We start from the raw sequence: 21,101 nt of genomic DNA, 5'->3' as shown, positions 1-21,101 counted from the left end.
ATTATGAAGTTGTTATAACTATAAAGATTACTGCCAGAGACATGTCCACAAAATCTTTGACTAATGCAAGCATGGAAGAGATGACTTGTCCAGAATAAGTCAGAAAAATTTAATCTCAGGATATGAGCGCTGACTTTAGTCAATATAACCCTGGAACCCTGGAACTCTGCCTTTTAATTTGCTTTAGTGTTATTTTTTTTAATTCTTTTTTTGCACGAGATAATTCAAGTGTGAGAACTTGAAAATAAACTGTTTCCCTTAAAAATGTCTCTTCCCAGAATATTTTCCGTCAGACCACAAACATTTCATCAACACAACAAAGAAGTTATAGTGACAGATTATAGTCTCTGATGTGGTACTTTACAAATACTGCCGTTTGAAAAAAAAAAAAAGGCATTTCTGAGAAGCGGGATATTTTAGTCAAGTGAATTTAAACTGTGATAACTAAACCGATTTGTGTGGAAGCGGATCCAGATTTTTGAAGCAAAGCGCCCTCTGGTGGCTAAACACAGAAATACAAATAAGCGCATGTCCTGATTTAAGCTTGAATTATGGTTCCGCGTTACATCGACGCAGCGCCTACGGCGTAAGGTATGCAGCGACTCGCGCCGTACGGCGCGCGTCGCTGCATACCTTACGCCGTAGGCCTACGTTGGTGTAACGCGGAACCATAAATCCGCCTTTAGTGTATTTGAGGGGCTGAGGGGAGCGTGGACGCTCACATGAGCGAGTCCTCGTCTGAAGGAGTGAACAATCTGGCATCATGGCTGCAACAAGGTCTGTGGTTTTATTTCAGAGCAGTAGCTAAACTGAGCATTTACTTCCTTTAAAATCTAACCTGACAACTTTGTTGCAGTTTAGAGTCTTTCTCTGTTTTGAATTTGGTTTAAATTCAAGACACCGATAGAAAACATGTCATGTGTGTGATATGCAGGCTCTGTGGCTTCATCCTCCTCGCTGTGTTCCTGCGTGGATTGAATTCCTCAAGGTACAGTGGCATGTTTAAAACCCTCGTGTGTTTTATCCAGAGGTGGAAAAAGTACTGAAAAATTGTAATTGAGTAAAAGTATATTTACTTTGCTCAAATCCTACTCAAAGTAAAAGTAAAAGTACTCATCTAAAAATGTACTCGAGTAAAAGTACAAAAGTAATTAATTTAAAATGTAATTTGAGTAAAAGTTACTTTCAGTTATTTAATGCAAAAAAAGGATGAGTCACGAATCAAATCCAGCACAAGTTGTTTTAATTTACTTTGAGGCATATTAAAGTACACATAGTAGTAACATGATCCTCTTACTTCTGCAGAACAGGACAAAAAGGACAGTCACAACCTGTACTGTAAAGTGCAAACTATTTTCAGTCATATTGTCCAACCGACAACATTAAAACCAGAATCAAAGTATTCAAACACAAAATAAAGCGCCCAATGCCCGCAGGATCCTGCTATTCACAATAAACCAAAATAAAATGCCCACAAGATTTTCACCATAGATTTTGTACTCAGTAACGTGAGGGGGTTCAAATTTAGCGAAGTAAAATACTTGGGTCAAAATGTACTCGAGTAAAAGTAAAAATTACATATTTCAAAAACTACTTAGAAAATTACAAATTACTCATAAAAAGTACTCAATTACAGTAACGTGAGTAAATGTAATTTGTTACTTTCCACCCCTGGTTTTATCAGTATATCTCAGTATTTCTGTTCATCTTCTGGCTCTCTGCTGTTAAAAAACAAAACAGACCAGCTGTCAACCAGGAGTTATCCAACCTTTTCAATGAGCTGTGGAGGTTGGATGTGAATCGCATGACGCCTGGGATAGACTACACAGTCTCTGTTCAGGTGAGGATCCCTCTCTTACTGGGAAAAAAAAACCATTTACCCTTTGCTGGATACTCTTGGATCTTGTGTTTCACCTTTTCTGCAGGGCAGGGCAGCATTTGTGAGCCAGGGCAGTCATGTTGCACAAGATTACGCCTCCCAGCCTCTGTTTTCCAACGTTAATGAGATCAAAATGCAGAACATAACCACCTTCTCTCGTGAGTGCCAGACGGTGTGGTCCCTCTGACTCAGCTCAAACATTCAGGTCACCCGCTGTCTCTCCTGTGATCAATGAGACGTCTGTGCTCGCAGGCTTCATGAATCTCCTGGACAACTATGAGCGGTCTACAGGTGTGGCAGAGCGAGTCACGACAGAGGAGCTGGCGGAAATTAATCTCTTCTTGGATGCTGTTCTCCAGACTGAAGTCATGAAGGTGTGTAGCTGCATTCAGTAAACTACAACAATACAGTACAACATTTAAGAGTTTAGTCCCTGTTTTTGATTCCAAGCACCTGTTAACTTTCAGCCCAGATGTTTTCAACTCCACACAGACAAAAAAAAACAAAACCAACAAGATATTGAACTGATCTGTTTCTCACTTTCTGTTGTATTTCTTTATTTTGTGGCTTCGGGGCTGCAGCTGAACTCTGGAGGGAGTTTGGCCTCTTCCTGCCTGGAAACTGAGCACATTATATCATGATGTTAGAGAGAGAAAACAGTGAAAACATCTGTGTGCAGCTGTGGAATGCTGCCCTGGCCTCAGCAGGCTCCCCAAAGAAGGATCACTGCCAAAATGTGGACATTCAGTACTGATGGTTCCTGAGATACGTTTCTTCACGTGCTTTCTTCAGAGGACAGTTATATAATTCAGAAGTTTTTCCCACTGTTAATTCAGCTTTATTAAGCATGTTTAATCTTCCTGCTCCGTTTGGTAACAAAAGTAGATATAAAATGTAAAGGAACCCAATATTTAAACAATCCCAAGTCCATTATTAGACGGCAAGGACAGTAAACTTTCATTAGCGTTCAAAACAACATGAATCAAAGCAGTTTCTGAATTAGGAGACAATTAATGATAGCACTTAGATCAAAATAAGAAGTTATTTGATTTGATTTGATTTGATTTGATTTGTTTATTTGCACAACATAAAAAAACGGTACAAAAGTTGAAATGAACATAAAAGCATGAAAATATGTGCAGGTGAGAAAGGAAGCCCTAAATGGGCTTATTCAAAGTTCTCACCAAGAAAATACATTGTATTGAAATAATAGCAAGAACAAAAAACAAAAAAACAGCGTTCCAAAAAGATGGATATAAACAGACAATTTCTCGGTTGAGTGAGTGCGTGTGCTTGCATGTGAGCATGCACATGTGTGTTTGTGTGTGTGTGTATGTGCACGTGCAGAAGTGAGTCCACTTCCATTTGAAGCCTCTGTCAAGATTCAGAAACGTCATTCCACTTAGTGATAGTGTGGATAAGATCCCTACACAAAACTGAGCTCATTTTAACTCTGTATATATAAAAAAAGTGTATAAAAAAAGATTGTTGCTTTAGGACTCTCCTTGCTGTCACCACCATCTTGTTATGTCTCTGTACAAGTCAACTACTGATATCCCGCTGTGTACTGTCGGTAGATGTTCTCTGCTTCCACAGAACTGGATCGGTACTCGTATATTGATGACGAAATAGAAAAGTGTTATTAGACGCAGCAGCCGTGAAGTCTCCACCATTTGTGCCTATTGGCAGTGGTTTGGTTCCCTAATGGTGGAATGATCAAAGCCCTTTCCAAGAAGACCTCCTCTGCTAACACATCTGGTTGCTCATAACTCCTACACACTGTTACCTGCAACTCTCCATCCTCTCTTACAACCGCTTGATCATCACCTGCACCTACACAGATTTTTCTTTATTACTCACTTCCTTATTACTGTGTAGTAGGCATGGGGCGATATACGATATTATTGTATATCGCGATAAAAAACGGCCGCGATAACGTTATCGTGGGGTACTGTAATTATCGCCAAATCTTTAATTTTTTTTTTTTTTTTTTTTTTGGGTCACACAAGGCTACCAGCCAGCTAGAAGTCAGTGTTATTTTTTTCATGTATTTTATTAATATTATTTATTATTATTATTTATTTAATATTTTTTCAGAGAGTAGTACAATCCGTGTGCATTTGACTACTGTGGCACTTTATTTTCACATTTTCACTCAATCTTTGTGTTGGCCATGCAGCTTTTGTTTTGTATACTACAGAGCAGTGCCTTTATTTTATTATTTTTCCAGAGAGCCGTACTAAGTAGCAGGCAGCCAGCCACTGTTAAAGTTTCAGAGAGTAATACAATCAGTGTGCATTTGGCTCTACTTTGTCACTTTATTTCTATTTGTCACTTATTTCTTTCGACTCTCAGGGAAGTATTTTCTTACAAAAAAAGAAAGTTCAAATAAGTACCGGTACCGGTACTATAGTTTACACTTTGTAATGCATAACATTTACAGTACACTATTTGTTCTCTACCTCAAGTGTCACCACTGTGTTGAGAATGATTTGAGAATAAATGTTCTGAAGGAACCAGTGGATCCACGGTTAGTGTTTTTCCTTGCATTTTAAGAATTTTATAAGCGACGCGCTAATATCGTGATAATATCGTAATCGTGATATTTTTGTCCACTAATATCGTGATATGAAATTTTCATATCGTCCCATGCCTACTGTGTAGTTACTAATGCTTATGCGTATCACTCTCACCCTCTGAACCTCTGTTGAACTTAATATTTCTTATTTAAAGTCAACATTTCTTACTTCACATTCCTTTGTGATGTAGCGTTCCCATCCACTTATAAAAAGGTGCTGACGGCTGGACCGAGGCGCCTCTACCAACAGTATTTTTATAGATTTTTTTTGTACACTTATTCAGTGAAAATGACCCAAGAATGACCCCAACTGCACTATTGCTTAAGTGGAATAACATTTATGAGTCTTGTCAGAGGCTCAAAATAGCCGTTTCTTTTCTTGTAGGTTGGTTGCCCTGGGTAATAACATTAATGAACCTTTTCTCTTGCAAATGCACTAGTCTGATCTCACTCAAAACTGCTTTGCTTCATGTCGTTTTGGTCCCTGGGGCGAGTTTAAAAGAGGGAACGGTATGTGTCTAAGAGGATTTATGTAACTACATTGACCCAAACTAAGTATTTTAGTCAAGAATGGTCTTGTTTCTCAAAGCTTCAACAAACACTTAAGGGTTAAACTCCCTGGAAATGTCAAAAAAGAAACATCAATAATAATTCTGCTTGTGTTATCGTGGATGGAGGAGCTTTCTGGATCCTCCTTTTCTCACTCTGCAGAGGTCACCTAGAGTCTGATTGGTACTGATGATTGTCATGGTTGCGACTTCTCTGCAGCGGGCTCATCAGTACCTGGTAAGCAAAGGAAAGTCCAGCGCCAACTTGAGGCTGTTTAAGAATCAGCTCAACCTGATCTGGTTCCACCTCTACCACCGGCAGAGGAACGTAGGGTGAGAGGCAGAATGTATCTCAGAAGATGAGAACATCTTTTCTTCAATTCATTATTAAATCGGTGTGTACAGTGAAGAAAGAGAAAAAGTAAAAGCTTGTTTTATGTGACAGCCTGGATTCCTCTGGATTCGAACATGTCTTTGTTGGAGAGGCAAAATCTGGAACGGAGATAATCGGGTTTCATAACTGGATCCAGTTCTACCTGCAAGAGAAAAACAGCAACTTGGACTACAAAGGATACAAGGCCAGGGAGCGTGACTTAGTAGGTTCACCTTAGAAATGTCTCACGTCTTCAGTCTGTGTCTTCATAATAGGGCTGTTCGATTAATCGATTTTAAATCGTAATCGCGATTATGTAATTAGAACGATGTTAAAACGTGAAAATCGTAAAATCGATTTTTAATTTTTTTTTTTTTTTTTTTTTTTTACCTTGTCTGCACACATATTAATGATTGATACCATATTAATGATTGATGGAAATACCTCTCAATACCTGCGACAAGTGCTCTTTAGTGTAGGAGGGGGCGTTGTAACATGCCACCGGGCATCCCTCAAGCCAGGTGCGGTAGACCGGCTTGTGTTCCTTGCAAAAAACTTGCAAATGTGAATAGCAAATGTAGTGACTGACATTACACACCTCTACCTCCTTCATGGGTTGCATTATTATTTAGCATGCAAAGACCCAGTTTAGTTTAATGAGAAAATGTCTTGTTTTATTTAATTGGAAATATAACTTACTGTATGTTTGCAAGTGCTGATTTGCTGATTTTTTTTTTTCAGAGATAAAACTTTATATTTTATTATTTTTTTAAAACTTTTTTTCAACTTATTTTACAGAGTTTTGCACTTTATTCATTCATTTTTGGTTTAATAAGAGCAAAGTTTGCACTTAAAGCCCAATGGGGCAAATGTTAAAAAACAGTATATTTGAAATAATTTCTTTGCCTTTTGTCAATTCACAAAATAATCGTAATCGAAAATCGGATTTTGAGAGAAAAAAATCGCGATTTTATTTTTGGGCAAAATCGAACAGCCCTACTTCATAACCTGTTTACGTTGTCAAGATTTCTTTCAAATCACACTCACCTTGCTTCCACCTGCAGCCTGATCAGGACGACCACGTCCTGAACCTCCAGTTCAGCTGGCACGGCATGGTGAAGCCCGTCGGCAGCGCCTTCATCGGGACCAGCCCCGAGTTTGAGATGGCCCTCTTCACCATCGTCTTCCTCATGAACACAGAGAGAAGCACCACCGTGCTGGTCAACATCGACCAGTGTCAGATGGAGCTGGTGGTCATCAGACAAGGGCGCTCCCTCGGGACGGCATACCCCAAACTGCTCAGCAGCAACAGTCGACACATCAGCCAGCGCTCACACTGATCCACCCGTCATCTGTCTACCATACACGTCCATATTTGAAAACAGGTGCTATTACCTGTTTGGACCAACTTAACCTCTACATTTATGGGTGGATGATTTAAAACAATGTATTTTTATTACTTTTAATGATTATTTCTCTGATTTAAAATACTATAAGCATGAAATGAATTAATTTCAGTGTTGTAGTGAGTAACAAATAATTAAAACATTACTAAAAAAGATGTAATAATGAATAACACATTAATAAAATACCTTCAGGAAATCTTCAAGTTTTACTTATAAATAATTATCTGTTTAAGAGTGTATTGTTGATGCCTACGAAAGTATTATAATAGTATTTTAATGCTGCAGCTGATCCGCACACTACATCAGTGTTCCTCAGTTTCCACCCTTGAAGAGCAGAATTGTGGAGCGCCACACTTCATGCTACTCCTACATACAAACTACTGCCAAAAGAAATATTTTACACATCAGACTTCCAGTTCTAGTCAGAGCCTTGACATCTGCAGAAATACTAATGTGACTCTAGAGATGTGGGGTGTATCAGTGGTGGATGTGAGTCCAGAGAAGCGGATTGTTGTGTTGCATGAAGTGGGAATAATGATCTCATCCTGAACCTGAACAAAACAGCAGAAACGATTGTGGAGGATTTCAGAAAATAATAGACCGAGGGTTGTTCTAACTTTTTTCCATCTATCTCACCTCACAACTTGCTGTATTAGTAGTGCGTCTATTGTTTTATTTTAATGTTTTATCGTAATGGAGAACTAAAGCTTCATAAATAGATATCATCAGGTGTGATGCGTGTATTGATCCGATTTTTATGTATATTTTTTGTTAACCCTATTTTTGCTGATAGAGAACCAGGTTCCACTCAAAACTCCTTCTATAGTTGAACTTTTAAATGTTGTTACTTTTGTTTCTGAAGTTACTTTTTTGTTGCTCAGAAGAATATGACAAAAAGGATCCAAACATGAACACATTGAACCAGATTTATTCACAATCAAACACCCCTGGAGTGGAGTGGGGTATATATATATATATATATATATATATATATATATATATATATATATATATATATATATATATATATATATATATATATATATATGTATATATATATATATATATATATATATATATATCTCGTATTTTCTGGACTATAAGCCGCACCTGCTCTATTTTTAAAAAAAATATTAAAAAAAGATATACAAGCCGCACCTGCTCTATTTAAAAAAAAAAGATATGCAAGCCGCAGATATTTCTGTTGTTAGATTAGATATTTACTACATGTACAGAAGGATTTTGAACTGTAAATGATGTACATGTTTGTACCTAAATAGATCTTTCCTAACAGTGTATTTTAACACGGCAGCAACTTTGCTGATTAAAACGGGACAGAACCAAGAGAAAATAACCAATATTTATTTATCTATTTATCTGTTTGAAATCTGCTTCTACCTACTTCTATCTGCTAAAGAAGAAGTAGCGTATTCTTCTTTGCATTTATTTTGTCTTAGTTTTGATTCTAATTCCGGTTAGAGCGCCGCGAGCGGTGGAAGAAAAATCCACAGAATAGCTGCACCTTTGTATAAGCTGCATGGTTCAAAACCTATGAAAAAAGTAGCGGCTTATAGTCCAGAAAATACGTATATATATATATATATATATAAATATATTTATATATATATATATATATATATATATATATATATATATATATATATATATACAAATTGTATTAGCAGTACTGGGGATGGTTGTGGTGAAGTGAGTCAATTCCGTTTCCCTGCAACTGTACGGTCAGAAGGTCAGAGTCACTGAACCCCGTACTGCCCAGGCGCTCTGTTCCTAATCCTGAATAGAGGTTATAAAGGTTATGCCAGGAAGAGCATCACACATAAAACATATAAATAATCAGTTTGCAGAATACATTGATAGGGTGTGGCAGATGCTGTGAAGGGAAAAAGAAATTTTACAGCCAGTTAGCCAAAAGAAAAAAAAAAGACCTATTCAATCAATCACACACTATGGCCCGGTTTCACAGACAAGGCTTATATCAAGCCAGGAGTAGGCCTAAGTCAGACTAGTAAAGCTAGGTTATTTAAGTGGCTTGCATGAGCGTGGCTTACATTTGTCTTAGTTAGTCCCAGACTGTGGAGTCCTGGAGTAAGCTTAAATGAGAACACCTCATTAGCTTAAGTGGGAGCACAGTCTGTTAGCCTAATGGTGCTCATAAAAACCTGGAATGGAATTGAGGACAGTTTTGCTGGAGGGAATTTTGACACCAAACATGGCTGAAGGTAAAAGAACACGCTCAAAGAACTATACTGAGTATGAAAAAACTCTACTTAAACAAATAGTGGGAAATCATGCTGTTATTGAAAGTAAAGGTCATAGTGCTGCTATTGAACATAAGAAGAAGAGTGCTTGGGCTGACATTTGCAGTGAATTCAACTCAAATGAACATGCAACCACAAGAGCGGCCACTGCAGGTGAGATGTGATATAGTTTTGTGACATTGTTTATATTGAATGATATCTGCCTTCATAGACTCTGTGGAAGAACATCAAATTAGATTTGAAAAAAAGGAATGCCGAGGCCAGAAGAGAGAGATTTACTACTGGTGGTGGTGGACCCCCACCAAGTAAAGACAAGCCCGATGAATTGGCTGACTTGTTGACTGGAATAATAGAGGACCGGCAACCTCTGGATGGTATACCGGATGATGACCATTTGGACAGTGGACATGAAGAACTGAGCACAAATGGTAAATATACCATATAAAGTAAATGAGTTACCTCCTTCTGTACATGATTATTCCACCCGTCTGTGTCTATCTTTATTTGTATTTCATTCCAAGGACCATGTGAGTTTTTGTATCTAACAGTGTTCTTTTCCCAGAGGAAATGATTCTAACCCTGGTGGAAGAGCCAGTGCACAGTGACTGTGCACCCTCCACATCCGGCATGGCATCCCAGAGAAAAGATGCTGCCACCACCTTCCAGCAGAGACCAAAAAGGATGTCCATGCATGAAAAGTTAGCCTTAGAATTTCATGAGCAGAAAATGAAATATCTGAAAGAAGAGCATGACATGCAAATGAGAATTCTACAGGTCGAATTGGATATGAAATTAGAAGAGAGAGCTGTTCAAAGAAAGATGCATGAGATAGCTATGTAATGTAATGAAATATGTTATGTGAAAATAAATGTTTTCTCACTTGACAAGAGTGTGAGTATTGTAGTCACCACAACCTACATTTTAGAACAGCCTTGGTTGAGTTTCTCATTTAATTTTTCAGCACACTATTTATATATAAGCCGAAGTTAAACCTGCCTCTTTGCAGGATTAATATAAACTTCAATTTAGTCCTAGAGTAGCTCTAATCCACCCTCTTGCAATTGGCTTTGTTTAATCCAGAACAGACTAAATCTATGACTATTTTAAGATATGTCTGTGCAAGTAACTTAAAGTTAAACCAGCTCAAACAGCATTTTAGTCTGAGACTAGGCTTAAGCCTTGTCTGTGAAACCGGGCCTATATCATTCAATCACAATAATTGATTTTATTAGATTTCAGCACCATAAACGTACTATAAACATGGTTTTTATCTATTATGTGGACCGTGGCGTCCCAGAGTATCTGGGCTTTCAAATTCCATCATTACACATTATGAATGATAAATACAAAAGGGATGGCCTCAAACCGAAGTGAATGATACAACTTTTTGCTTTAAAAACAACAGCCTTTGGTTTTAACTTCAAATTTAGGCAAAAGCCTGAACTAAAGACTGTTATACTCATTTTTTTCTTTTCACCATGGGTCGCCCCAGCGCATCATTGCTTATGGAAATTAACAAAATGCTAGATTAAAACCCTTCTGAATGACTAAAAAAAGTAGTAAAACAGCAGTTTTTCCAGTTAGAGGCAGTAACGCGCCTTTCTTCTTGATAAATGGACCCATAGAAAAGAAAAGAAGCCGCCTTCACCATAGACATGCATACATACATACAGGTATACTGCAGGCGGAACGTTGGTTTTGAATTCTGCGATCGCCGCACGGAAGTGTTACAATGTAACACCGCGATGTAGCGCCGTGCAATGTGCTCTACAGACACTTCCGCTCATCAACAGTGACATTATTTTCGTGTTTGCATGTGTTTGTTGTTGAGCAGCAGCTTCAGCCATGGACGTGTTGGGGGCAGAGTTCGGGGACATGAGTCGCCAGGAGCTGGCGGCTCCTGTCAACACCGTGACGGTGAGTTTGAGGCGACACGAGCACAAAGTTTCCCACCACGAGTGCAGAGGAGCGTGGAGGCAGCGCCGAGAACATGTCCTGTTACCATAGTTACACATTAAAATGTCCATGATTACACATTACAATGTCCATAATTACCCGGCTGCACATAAGTATTTATGTCACCAGCTTTGAGTCACGTTACTGGTTATTTTAATTCATTTTCACGTTTATAACTCCAGAGTACAACTGCAGAATGAAACCACAGTGAATTTCATACATTTTATTGCTTTTTACAAGAAATACCATGAATAAACCTATTCATTTATTATCTGTCTTTTGCACAGGAAAAATGGAAATTGCTACCAGCCTTTCTGAAGGTAATACAACAAAAAAAAATCTTAAAGTTATTCTGTTCATGGTTTTGCCTTAATCAGGAATAAGAAAGCTCCCACAGAAATGAGTAAATGAAAGATGTTGAAATAATTGAACATTTTGATGTAAATCTATTAATAAATTGTGATATATCTATCACAATTTATCACACGATCATTTGTTGAAGTAATTTCAGTATTTATTTAACATATGAATCTGACTGGGCTTATTATTATTATTTTATCCATTACTTTATATATTTTCAAAGCGTACCCTCGCCAACTATACCTGGTCACTTTGTGAATTATTTTTATCAAAGAGTAAGAGAATAATGACGGCTAGCGGGGCTACTGAAAGCACAAATATGCCTTACCCTTGTAATGTGCACCATGTGCTGCTTACATTGTTTTAGGTGTGATGATGAGCACTTTTTTCTTAATTTATTGTCAGCTTACATGCTTCAAATGTATAAAGTGCACTAAATTTTCAGCCTTGGGATTTGATTTGTCTTTTTTTTGTTTCCATATACACTGCATTAATAATAATAAAAAATGAAAGAAACCCATTTCAGTATGGCATCATGTCAGTGAAACATCTAGGATATTGATCTGGTCACTTAAATTGCAGAGAGGATTGTGGAAATCAGTTTCATCTGCTTTGGTGATAATGAAATTAATAACAGGTGCACTCGAGGGGTCAACAATGAAATTAACCCCAAACAACGTGAATTGTTTTACAGGTAGAGGCCACTTTTTCCCCTCATCTTTTCTGACTATTTTTCACTTGTTTTGCTTGGTGGGACATCAATACGTGCCACTGGTGTGTCTTCCAGCAGTTTCAAGAGGTTGCAGGAGTTTCTACGAGACAGGCAGTTATTCTAGGCGAGCAGGACAGGGCTTTAAAAGGTCCTTAATCCCTCAGCAGGACCGGTATCTGCTCCTTTGTGCAAGGAGAAACCAGATGAGCACTGCCAGAGCCCTACAAAATGACCTCCAGAAGGCCAATGCTGCGAATGCCTGATCAAACAATCAGAAACAGGGTTTGTTAGGGTGGTCTGAGGGCCCAACGTCCTCTGAACGTCCCTGTCCTCACTAGTGGGCACCATGGAGTGGGTCAGCGATGGTCTGGGCGGGTGTATCCATGGAGGGGAAGCACAGACCTCTACAGCTTAGACAATGGCACACGGACTGTCATTAGAAATTGGGATGAAATCCTTGGACCCATTGTCAGACCCTAAGCTGGTGCTGTGGGCCCTGGGCTTCTGGTGAAAGACAATGCCGGGCCTCGTGGTGAGAGAATGCAGGCAGTTCCTGGAGGATGAAGGAATTGCTAGCGATGACTGGCCCCCACACTTGCCTAAGTCCAATACACGCCTCCTGGTCATTATGTTTCAGTCCATCTGACACTGCCAGGTTGCACCTCAGGTTATCAAGGGCTCAGTGAGAGAGAGAGAGAGGTTAATGAAGTAAATTTGCAAATTATTTATTTAATTATTTTTGGACAATCATTAATCAACTAATGATTAACCACTTCTTCTCGTTGCATTATGCACAGGGTTATTATGTTTTCATTTCACTCCTTTGTCTCATTTGATTTGATCTGTTTTGTGTTTTACAGGTGAAAGGTTTGGTGAAGCAGCACATTGACTCGTTCAATTATTTCGTCAATGTGGAGGTGAAGCTCAAACCCAAATCAGTGGTTGTAACAGGTGTTTCTGTTGCACTTTGAGTTCAGTATGAATGTCTTGTTTTTCAGATCAAGAAGATTATGAAAGCAAATGAGAAAATCACAAGTGACGCTGACCCGATGTGGTACCTAAAGTAAGTTATAAGTAAGATTGATGCAAAGTGAACCCTTCTGATGCAGATGTGGCGACTTCTCAGTTGGATTTACACGAGTAAATGAAATGTTTTCTTTACAGATACCTCAACATCTATGTTGGCATGCCTGATGTAGAAGAAAGCTTCAACGTAACCAGACCGGTCTCTCCTCATGAGGTCTGTGATGGACTGGGAGGACATCTGTGTGTTTCTGGTGTTAACTAAAAACTATTTCTAACGCTAGAGACTATAACTTCTTACTGAAATTAAACGTTTATACAAGTGATCATCTCATAGAAGATTTTACATTTTTGTAATGAGAGAGAGAACATCAAACGCTGATTGTTCCATCTTTGGGAATTAGATATTTTTCTGAGTCGTATGTTATTTTAAATTAAATATTTCTGTGTTTTGGACAATTTTAGGAGCTTAAGATCCGTGTTGTCTTTGTTTTTTTAGCATTTTTACTTAGTCCAATATATGGTACAGTGATGTTTGACATTTATAGTAACTCTTAGTTTAACCCTGGAAGGAACATTTTGGATGACTTTTATAAAATATGTGATAATTTAACCCTTTCATGCTTGAATTGCAGAAAAACAGTTTAATACCAGTTTAATTTTTTTTTTCAAACAATTATTTAATTCTGAGGACATACAAAGTTAGTTTGTAGTTTGTTTTTTTTCTCCCAATTATTTTCATATTTATTAGCTAGTCACTCATGTGTCCACTCATGTGGACATCTCACAGACCTTTCACAAATTATCGATGAGCTCAGATGTATTTTTCCAGTGAAGTGTTTTTATTCTTCTCTTAACAAAATTACAAAAGAATTTAAATGTAGTAGTTGTTGATGTTTTTCATAGACTTAAGTTTTCAACTATTAAAAAAACCCAACAAATTCTTAAAATGTCAGTTTAGTCTGTTAAATGGATGTGGGATGAGTGTCCACTGAACTGGTTAGTGAACAGTTATTTAATAATTAAATATCTGAACCCTCAGGGATGTATGAGGACCCAGGTTTTTGGACAGCTGTGCAGCATAGTGACCAATATGCATGAACGGTTAAAGATAAACTGGTGAAATCAATGTTGGTTCTTTAAAAAAGACTTTACAGATCCTTTTTTCAGGTACTTGGAAACTCAGCTCTCGTTTGTTTCCTCAGTGTCGACTCAGAGATATGACCTACTCGGCACCCATCACAGTGGACATAGAGTACACCCGCGGCAGTCAGAGGATCATTCGCAATGCTTTGCCCATTGGAAGGTAATGTCTTATTTCACAATGTATTCAGGAGAAATGTGACTAAATAAATCTGACTTCTTAAAAACCTCAGCTTTAAAAATCGTTGGACTGGACTTTTTTCTTTTCTTGCAGCTCTCATACACCTTTCAGTGAACTCACTTGCTGTTTTCACTTACAGTGACAAAATGTTTATCTCTGCCTCTGTCAGGATGCCGATCATGCTGAGAAGCTCAAACTGTGTTCTCGCAGGAAAGACACAGATGGAGTTTTCCAAACTCAACGAGTGTCCTCTGGACCCAGGTGCAGAATGATACAATCATTTAGAAAACATATAAAACATGTGACCTGAACATAACCTTTACAGCAGTTTCTCATCATGCTTTGGTTTTATTGTGTCCTTTTCATATGCAGGTGGTTATTTCATTGTGAAAGGTCAGGAGAAAGTCATCCTGATCCAGGAACAGCTGTCTAAGAATCGAATTATTGTGGAGCAGGACAGGAAGGGAGCAGTTGGAGCCTCAGTTACCAGGTATAGTGAAATCACCTTCAATAACTTCAGGGATGTTTCTGGTAAACAGCAACTTCCTTTCCAACTTTGCACTGAACTAAACCCTCTATTTGATTTTGATTAATGGGAAAATGTGGACGAAGGTGGGGGAGGGACAGCAGGGTGTGGATGTTGGAGAAACTCAGCCTGAGAGACATGATGATGAACAAAGAGACGTCCTAAAAAGAGAGACATTTCTCCAGCACTCCCTGAAGACACCATTAGTCTGGAGGACGAGGGTCTTTCTGAGATGTGTCAGTTAAAATATCATCTTTAGCTTCAGTAATGTATAAATCTTATGATCTTATAAATCCAGTAACACTGAGTGAGGCAGAGTGGTGATGTTAGATGGAGAGGATAAGGATGTAGTCTGGTACTTCTTCAGAAACGCATGTCTATACTATGATACTCATTTGTGATGCACCGATTGTTCGGTAACCGAAATTGTTCGGCCGAAAATGGCAAAAAAACCACGTTCGGTGGAATAAGTGGGGAAAAAAACCGAACAATTAATAACGGCGTTGTAAAATAAGGAAATAGACTGGCCGCTCCGTCCCGTAACGTTGCGCACTACATAAATCGTTGGCCAACCAAAAACTAACCCCATAAGAATTTTACCTAACATTCACCAGGAGTTGGAACCAAAACAACATAATGCTGGGAAATTAAAAAAAAATCATTTTTTATGTTCAATAAATATTTTCTACCTTGTAATTTTGTAAAATATTTTTTTCTTTGTAAAGCATGCCTAAATCAAATGTATTTGATTTATGCAATGGTGAAAAAATTGGCACAAATTTTCATTTCGGTGCATCACTAATACTCATACTAATAATGCTCTAGTTGAGTTAATTGTAATATATATAAAACATTTTTTGGCCATCCTTCACATCCAAACTACTTAATGGACTTCAGCCCTCAAAAATAGAAACATTTTTGAGCTGCTAGAGATCTTGTGTAGGTTAGCGTCTTTAGGTCTTGTGTGAATTGAGAAGACCAAGAGCTTTTAGCAGCAACGATGTGGTTTTATTGACTCTTCTAGTTCACTACATCTCCCCTCATTTGTCAAATTTATATCATATGACTATGATGAAGTGTGGGCAGAAATAATTTCTGACAGAGTTTAAATGCTAATAAGGACATGGATTGGTTTTCATTCTCAAAATATTTAAAAAAAATATAAGTTTACCTTTTTTAAAACTAAACCACACTTGTGTGGATGCATACTAAAGAAGTTGAATAATGTAAAATACCTTGTAGTTCACCCCCCAGGACCTGTCGCTGTACCTTTTCTTAAACTTCCAATAAGAAAAGCCTATTTGTGCTCATTTTAGATGACTGAGAGACTTCTAAAAACTTCCACTCGGGGGTCATCAGGACCTTTTACCCCTAAACCATGAAAAAGCATCCTTGAGTTGGAGTATCACCACCTACCGTACATTGGGAACCGCAGCAAGCGAGACCACTTGGATCTTAGGAGAGTGGTTCACTCAACCCTAAGGCCTATCAAGACTTCCTTCAAAGATCTGTAGGACATCCACCTCATATTTCAGAACAAGAGCCGGGTCATCGGGATCCAAATAGACTGTTAAGACTGTCAAGGAGGTGCTGTTGTCTGCTGATGGTGAACACAAACATAGTGAGGTTCAGACCATCGGACTCTTAAAGGAAAATAAGCCCTGACCCAGAGTACACCGTTGTCATGGCTACATTACTAGTACTGTGTACTTTCTGCAACCTCTTCACCCTCACCAGTCGTGCAATAATTTATGCACAATAACAATTCCTCCTGCAATTCGGTGTCATCTACAGTACATACCTACATCCCTCTCACTTTTGCATTAGTATTTACTATTCATTCTTTTCTGCTCTGATGTACATATCACTTACTAAATGACATGTTGCACTGAAGACGCATGTATAACTGTACATATGTAAATGACAATAAAAGGCATTCTATCCTATATTTAATTTGAGTTCTTACTTATTTTTTGTCATTCAAGTTTTTATTTATATTTTTTAGATGTAAACATAAACAGACAGTATTTTTTGAACATAAAATAGCCCATAACAAATGCTCTTGTTTGAAACAACCAACCAGACATTCAATTACCTTCATATCAGTGCAGTCATCACCCTGTCGTAACACCATTACATATGAGAAAACGGTCCCACGACCTCTTGAAATTATCAACATCATCATTGATTCTGGCCAACATGCGTTCGTATGATACAACCTCTAACATTACTTCCATCCATTTCTTGATCTCCGGGGAGGCTGAGCTTTTCCACACTCTCAGAATTATTCGAGCAGCTGTAACAGCCCCTAACTTTATCACTACAAGGTGACATTTTGGTACGTTAGGCAGCTCTGTTTGGTCTCCCAGTAGGCACACTCTTGGTGATACTGGTATTATTGACCCTATCCACTTCCCTATGTGTTCAGCTACTTTTTCCCAGAATGGTTTAATGTGTTTACACTCCCAAATAGCATGTAGGTATGTGCCGGTCTCTTCTTGACATTTCCAACATAAATTATTAGCCAACAACCCCATTCTGTAGAGTTTAGATGGGGTGAAATAATACCTATGTATTAATTTGTACTGGGTTGAGTTCTTACTTATTGAGTTAAAATGGTTGCACTGTTGGTTTTTTTTGTTCCTGATTTGTGTGCAAGTGTCCTGCTACGTATTTTGCTTGTATACATTTGCACGTGATGAATGAAATGCAAACTCTTCCAAAGGCAAACGACTTCAGACCTGCAAGATCCAAATATGAAACAGTGGTATGTTGAGTGTAACCAAAGCGTTGATTTTTATACAGCCAGCAATGAAATGCACAAAGCAACCAAAATCCAACAAGTTCTTGAACTGCAATCGTCAGATATCACCATTTGGTTCTTTTTGGATTATTATTCATATTTTTCCCTGTTTTCTGGCCTGGATATTTCAACACTCAGCTTGCAATAAGTTCAGTGTGCTGATGCCAGTACCGAGTCAAGATGTGGAAATTAAAACTTATGTGGAGGGGGGATGGATTTGTCTCTGGTGCTGAAACGTAACATTTCTCTCTTTTTTTTTCTTCCAGCTCCACACACGAGAAGAAAAGCAGAACAAATATGATCGTGAAACAAGGCCGCTTCTACCTCAGACACAACACACTGTCCGAGGATGCTCCCATCGCCATCATTTTCAAGGTAGATGTTTGAACGCTGACAGAATTAAGTGACTCTCTGTGTCCAGTAGGTGGTGCTGCAGCACAGCTGGTTGAACTAATGTTCACTCCTGCAAGCTGAAGCAAAGACCAAAGTAAAGTCATTCAGTGAAGTTATTTGTCTCGTTTTTCTGTTTTGCAGGGTAAGATAGAAGTCAGTGTAACACTAGCGAGTCGTTTAACAGATTGAGTTTCACGTGTCACTCTGTGCGCTTAATGAAAATGTCCTTTTGACAGCTGCTATCATGAACTTCTGTCCCCTCTGAGGGAAACGTCTTCCAACATGTTACCTTGTGGGTGTGAAGTGTCGGTATCCACAGTTTGCACGCTCGCTCTGTTTGCTGAGCACTTGTATATCTTGGGTGACTTGTTACCCGCCTCTGTCTGTGTTTGGCAGCAACTGCGGAGACGACCTCATACTCGCTGTGGGCTGGACAGATCAGTTCCCACAGCTTCACATTTCCATAAGCAAATGTCAGACAACCTTATGTCTTCCAGTTCACCTCTCCCTCCCTCCCAAAACATTCTTGAGTCTTCTTGTCTCAACCTTTGTTCACTCTCTGTGTATTTTACCTCGTTAAGGCTATGTGATCATACAAATCCAATATTTAATGCAAGATAAAGACTGATAATTTCAGAGCACATATTTGAATATTCATATCATATTTTGCTTTTGCCTTCACATCTCAGGGGATGGGAGTAGAGAGTGACCAGGAGATCGTGCAGATGATCGGCACAGAAGAGCACGTCATGGCCAGCTTCGCCCCAAGCCTGGAGGAGTGTCAGAAAGCCCAGATCTTCACGCAGACTCAGGTACTTCCAGAGTCCGTCATCATCCACATTGTTGCCACAGCCAGTGACAACAACCCAACAGAAATGTCTCAATAGCTCAAAATAAGAATCAAACAAATGATTAAAAGCATAACTCCTATTCACTCAGGTTTTTGGAGCTCTAAAATGGAAACATTAAATCAAGAATATCACTCTTTTTGCACAGTTCTTGCCGTCATATCACAAGAAGGAGGCACTCGGCATACGCCCTTGGTTGTCTTCGCTCCGTCAGACCAGATGGACAGTCGATCATAGAGTGACAGGAACTTCAGTGTTAAAAACACAGCACAAGTGGCTCTTTCACACAAAGCTGCATCTGCTCTATGACCATGCAAGGTCTGCCTCTAAACCGGTCTTCCTCAGTCTAGATCAGGGGTCACCAATCCTGGTCCTCGAGGGCCGGTGTCCTGCATGTTTTAGATGTTTCCCTCCTTTAACACACCTGATTCTAATTAATCATCGTCATTAGCTTGTCATCCAGGGCTGCACAATTCTGGTAATGACACAGTCACTTGTATCATGGTGCAACGAAGCAGGGAAACATGTAAAACCTGTAGGGACACCGGCCCTCGAGGACCAGGATTGGTGACCCCTGGTCTAGATCCTCAAGAGCAGCTGCTCTTGAGGATGTTTCTGTGTTTCAGGTGTTTCTCTGCGCTAAAGCAAATAATTAAATCGGCTAAATCAATAACAGACCTGCATGCAGACCTTAAATCAGGTGTGTTGGAGCAGGCAAACGTATATAAACATGTAGGACAGTGGCTGTCAGTACCTGGATTGGAGAATACAACTAAAATATACAAACAAAACAAGAATTCCCTCCTTTTTGCTTTCCTGAACATGTAAGACCCAGCGTCTTTTGGAACTTGACAGATGTAAACATCCCTTAAACCTCTTGTTTGCTGAGAGTTTGGATGAGAACACTGTTGCTACTTTCATATCCAAAGAGTAAACACCATGCAGTTGTTCTTTTTTTTTTTTTTTTTTTAATATCTTTTTATTTCACAAAAGAAAGGCAATCAAATATATCCTTACACAAGAAATTAATAAATAAACTGGAAAAAAAAGTGAGTGAATAACAATATGGAAAATAACATCAGTAAGTAACAATATTAAAAACTCGAATACCTACAGATACATAAGATACATAAAGTAAATGACAGCAATAAAACAGCAATCAGCGGACAATGAAGTTCTCTAAACCAGAGAATACTGGGAACCAAAATTCTTGAAAAAGATGGCCACGGTTATATTTTTCCAATGTTAGTTTTTCTAAGGGTAGAAATGCTGTGAGTTGATCTATGAAAGTCTTATAAGATGGCGGGGAATCGTTCTTCCAAAATAAAAGTATACATTTATTTTGCAAAGTAAGTGATCAAAATTAATATCCTGCATTTTTTGTTATCTAGTTGTAAATTATATGTGTCATTTAATAAATATAAACTACTGCTTGAATCCAATTTTTTGTCCAGGATTAATTGTGTAAGGGAATGAATTGAATTCCAATAACTTTGTAAACGGTCGCATTCCCAGAACATATGCATGAATGTCCCCTCCATCCCATGCAGCTGTTCTGATTTAAGATTGTAGAAATGCTGCAGACAGGATGAACGGCGAGCATGTCTCTGTCCACCTGTACGCCTGCTACCTCCTCTAAACCTCACTAATTGGAGTTTCAGCTGGTTGCCGTGCAACTTCATGGTGACCCCAAGAATCAGGAAGTTACAAAAAAAACAACCCTTAAGTCACAGCTTGCCATTTTTACTCTTTGATCATGTTTATACATATTTAAGAATTTGCTCGGATGAAAAGTTGTATATGAGCTTTGTAAATGTTGTCGGGTGGATTTTGTTACCTCCTAACGTCCAGTCTCTAGAATATTCTGCTGTCCGATGTGACACGTGACTGGAGTGTGAAGTTATCAAGCTGTTAAGAGGAAATGTTTAATTATTAGCTTGTCAAGAATCATTCATTTAGACGCCTGAGCTTAATACTAACGTGATGTGAGCTGTATGATTCAGTTGGAAGGCAAAAAAAAACCACACATCAAATTATTGATTTATCAGGCAGTGCTAATGTGCGCCCATTAGCTTTGTCTGAAAATGAGGATG

The 21,101-nt window shown here is 38.6% G+C and overlaps 2 protein-coding genes across 2 annotated transcripts in view; both read left to right on the top strand.

The window, feature by feature from the left end:
* Window positions 1–682: 682 nt before the first annotated feature.
* On the top strand, window positions 683–6,980 carry endouc (endonuclease, polyU-specific C). Its single transcript, XM_061722111.1, has 8 exons — window positions 683–777; window positions 935–988; window positions 1,741–1,840; window positions 1,926–2,037; window positions 2,132–2,253; window positions 5,226–5,338; window positions 5,451–5,601; window positions 6,443–6,980. The coding sequence occupies exons 1-8, from the start codon at window positions 764–766 to the stop codon at window positions 6,716–6,718; spliced, it is 942 nt and encodes a 313-aa protein (XP_061578095.1). The 5' UTR covers window positions 683–763; the 3' UTR covers window positions 6,719–6,980.
* A 3,835-nt stretch (window positions 6,981–10,815) lies between these two features.
* The window catches only part of polr3b (polymerase (RNA) III (DNA directed) polypeptide B), a 28,019-nt gene continuing 17,733 nt past the window's right edge, over window positions 10,816–21,101 (top strand). Inside the window, exons 1-10 of the mRNA XM_061722110.1 lie at window positions 10,816–10,980; window positions 11,307–11,339; window positions 12,952–13,008; window positions 13,090–13,154; window positions 13,256–13,331; window positions 14,320–14,420; window positions 14,608–14,699; window positions 14,811–14,928; window positions 18,034–18,142; window positions 18,850–18,972. Coding sequence (XP_061578094.1) covers window positions 10,909–10,980; window positions 11,307–11,339; window positions 12,952–13,008; window positions 13,090–13,154; window positions 13,256–13,331; window positions 14,320–14,420; window positions 14,608–14,699; window positions 14,811–14,928; window positions 18,034–18,142; window positions 18,850–18,972 — 846 coding nt within the window. The 5' untranslated portion in view covers window positions 10,816–10,908. The remainder of the gene's footprint in view (window positions 10,981–11,306; window positions 11,340–12,951; window positions 13,009–13,089; window positions 13,155–13,255; window positions 13,332–14,319; window positions 14,421–14,607; window positions 14,700–14,810; window positions 14,929–18,033; window positions 18,143–18,849; window positions 18,973–21,101) is intronic.

Source organism: Cololabis saira, chromosome 5, assembly GCF_033807715.1.
Source record: "Cololabis saira isolate AMF1-May2022 chromosome 5, fColSai1.1, whole genome shotgun sequence".
NCBI classification, from domain to species: Eukaryota; Metazoa; Chordata; class Actinopteri; order Beloniformes; family Belonidae; genus Cololabis; species Cololabis saira.
This window is presented reverse-complemented; position numbering and strand designations above follow the sequence as displayed.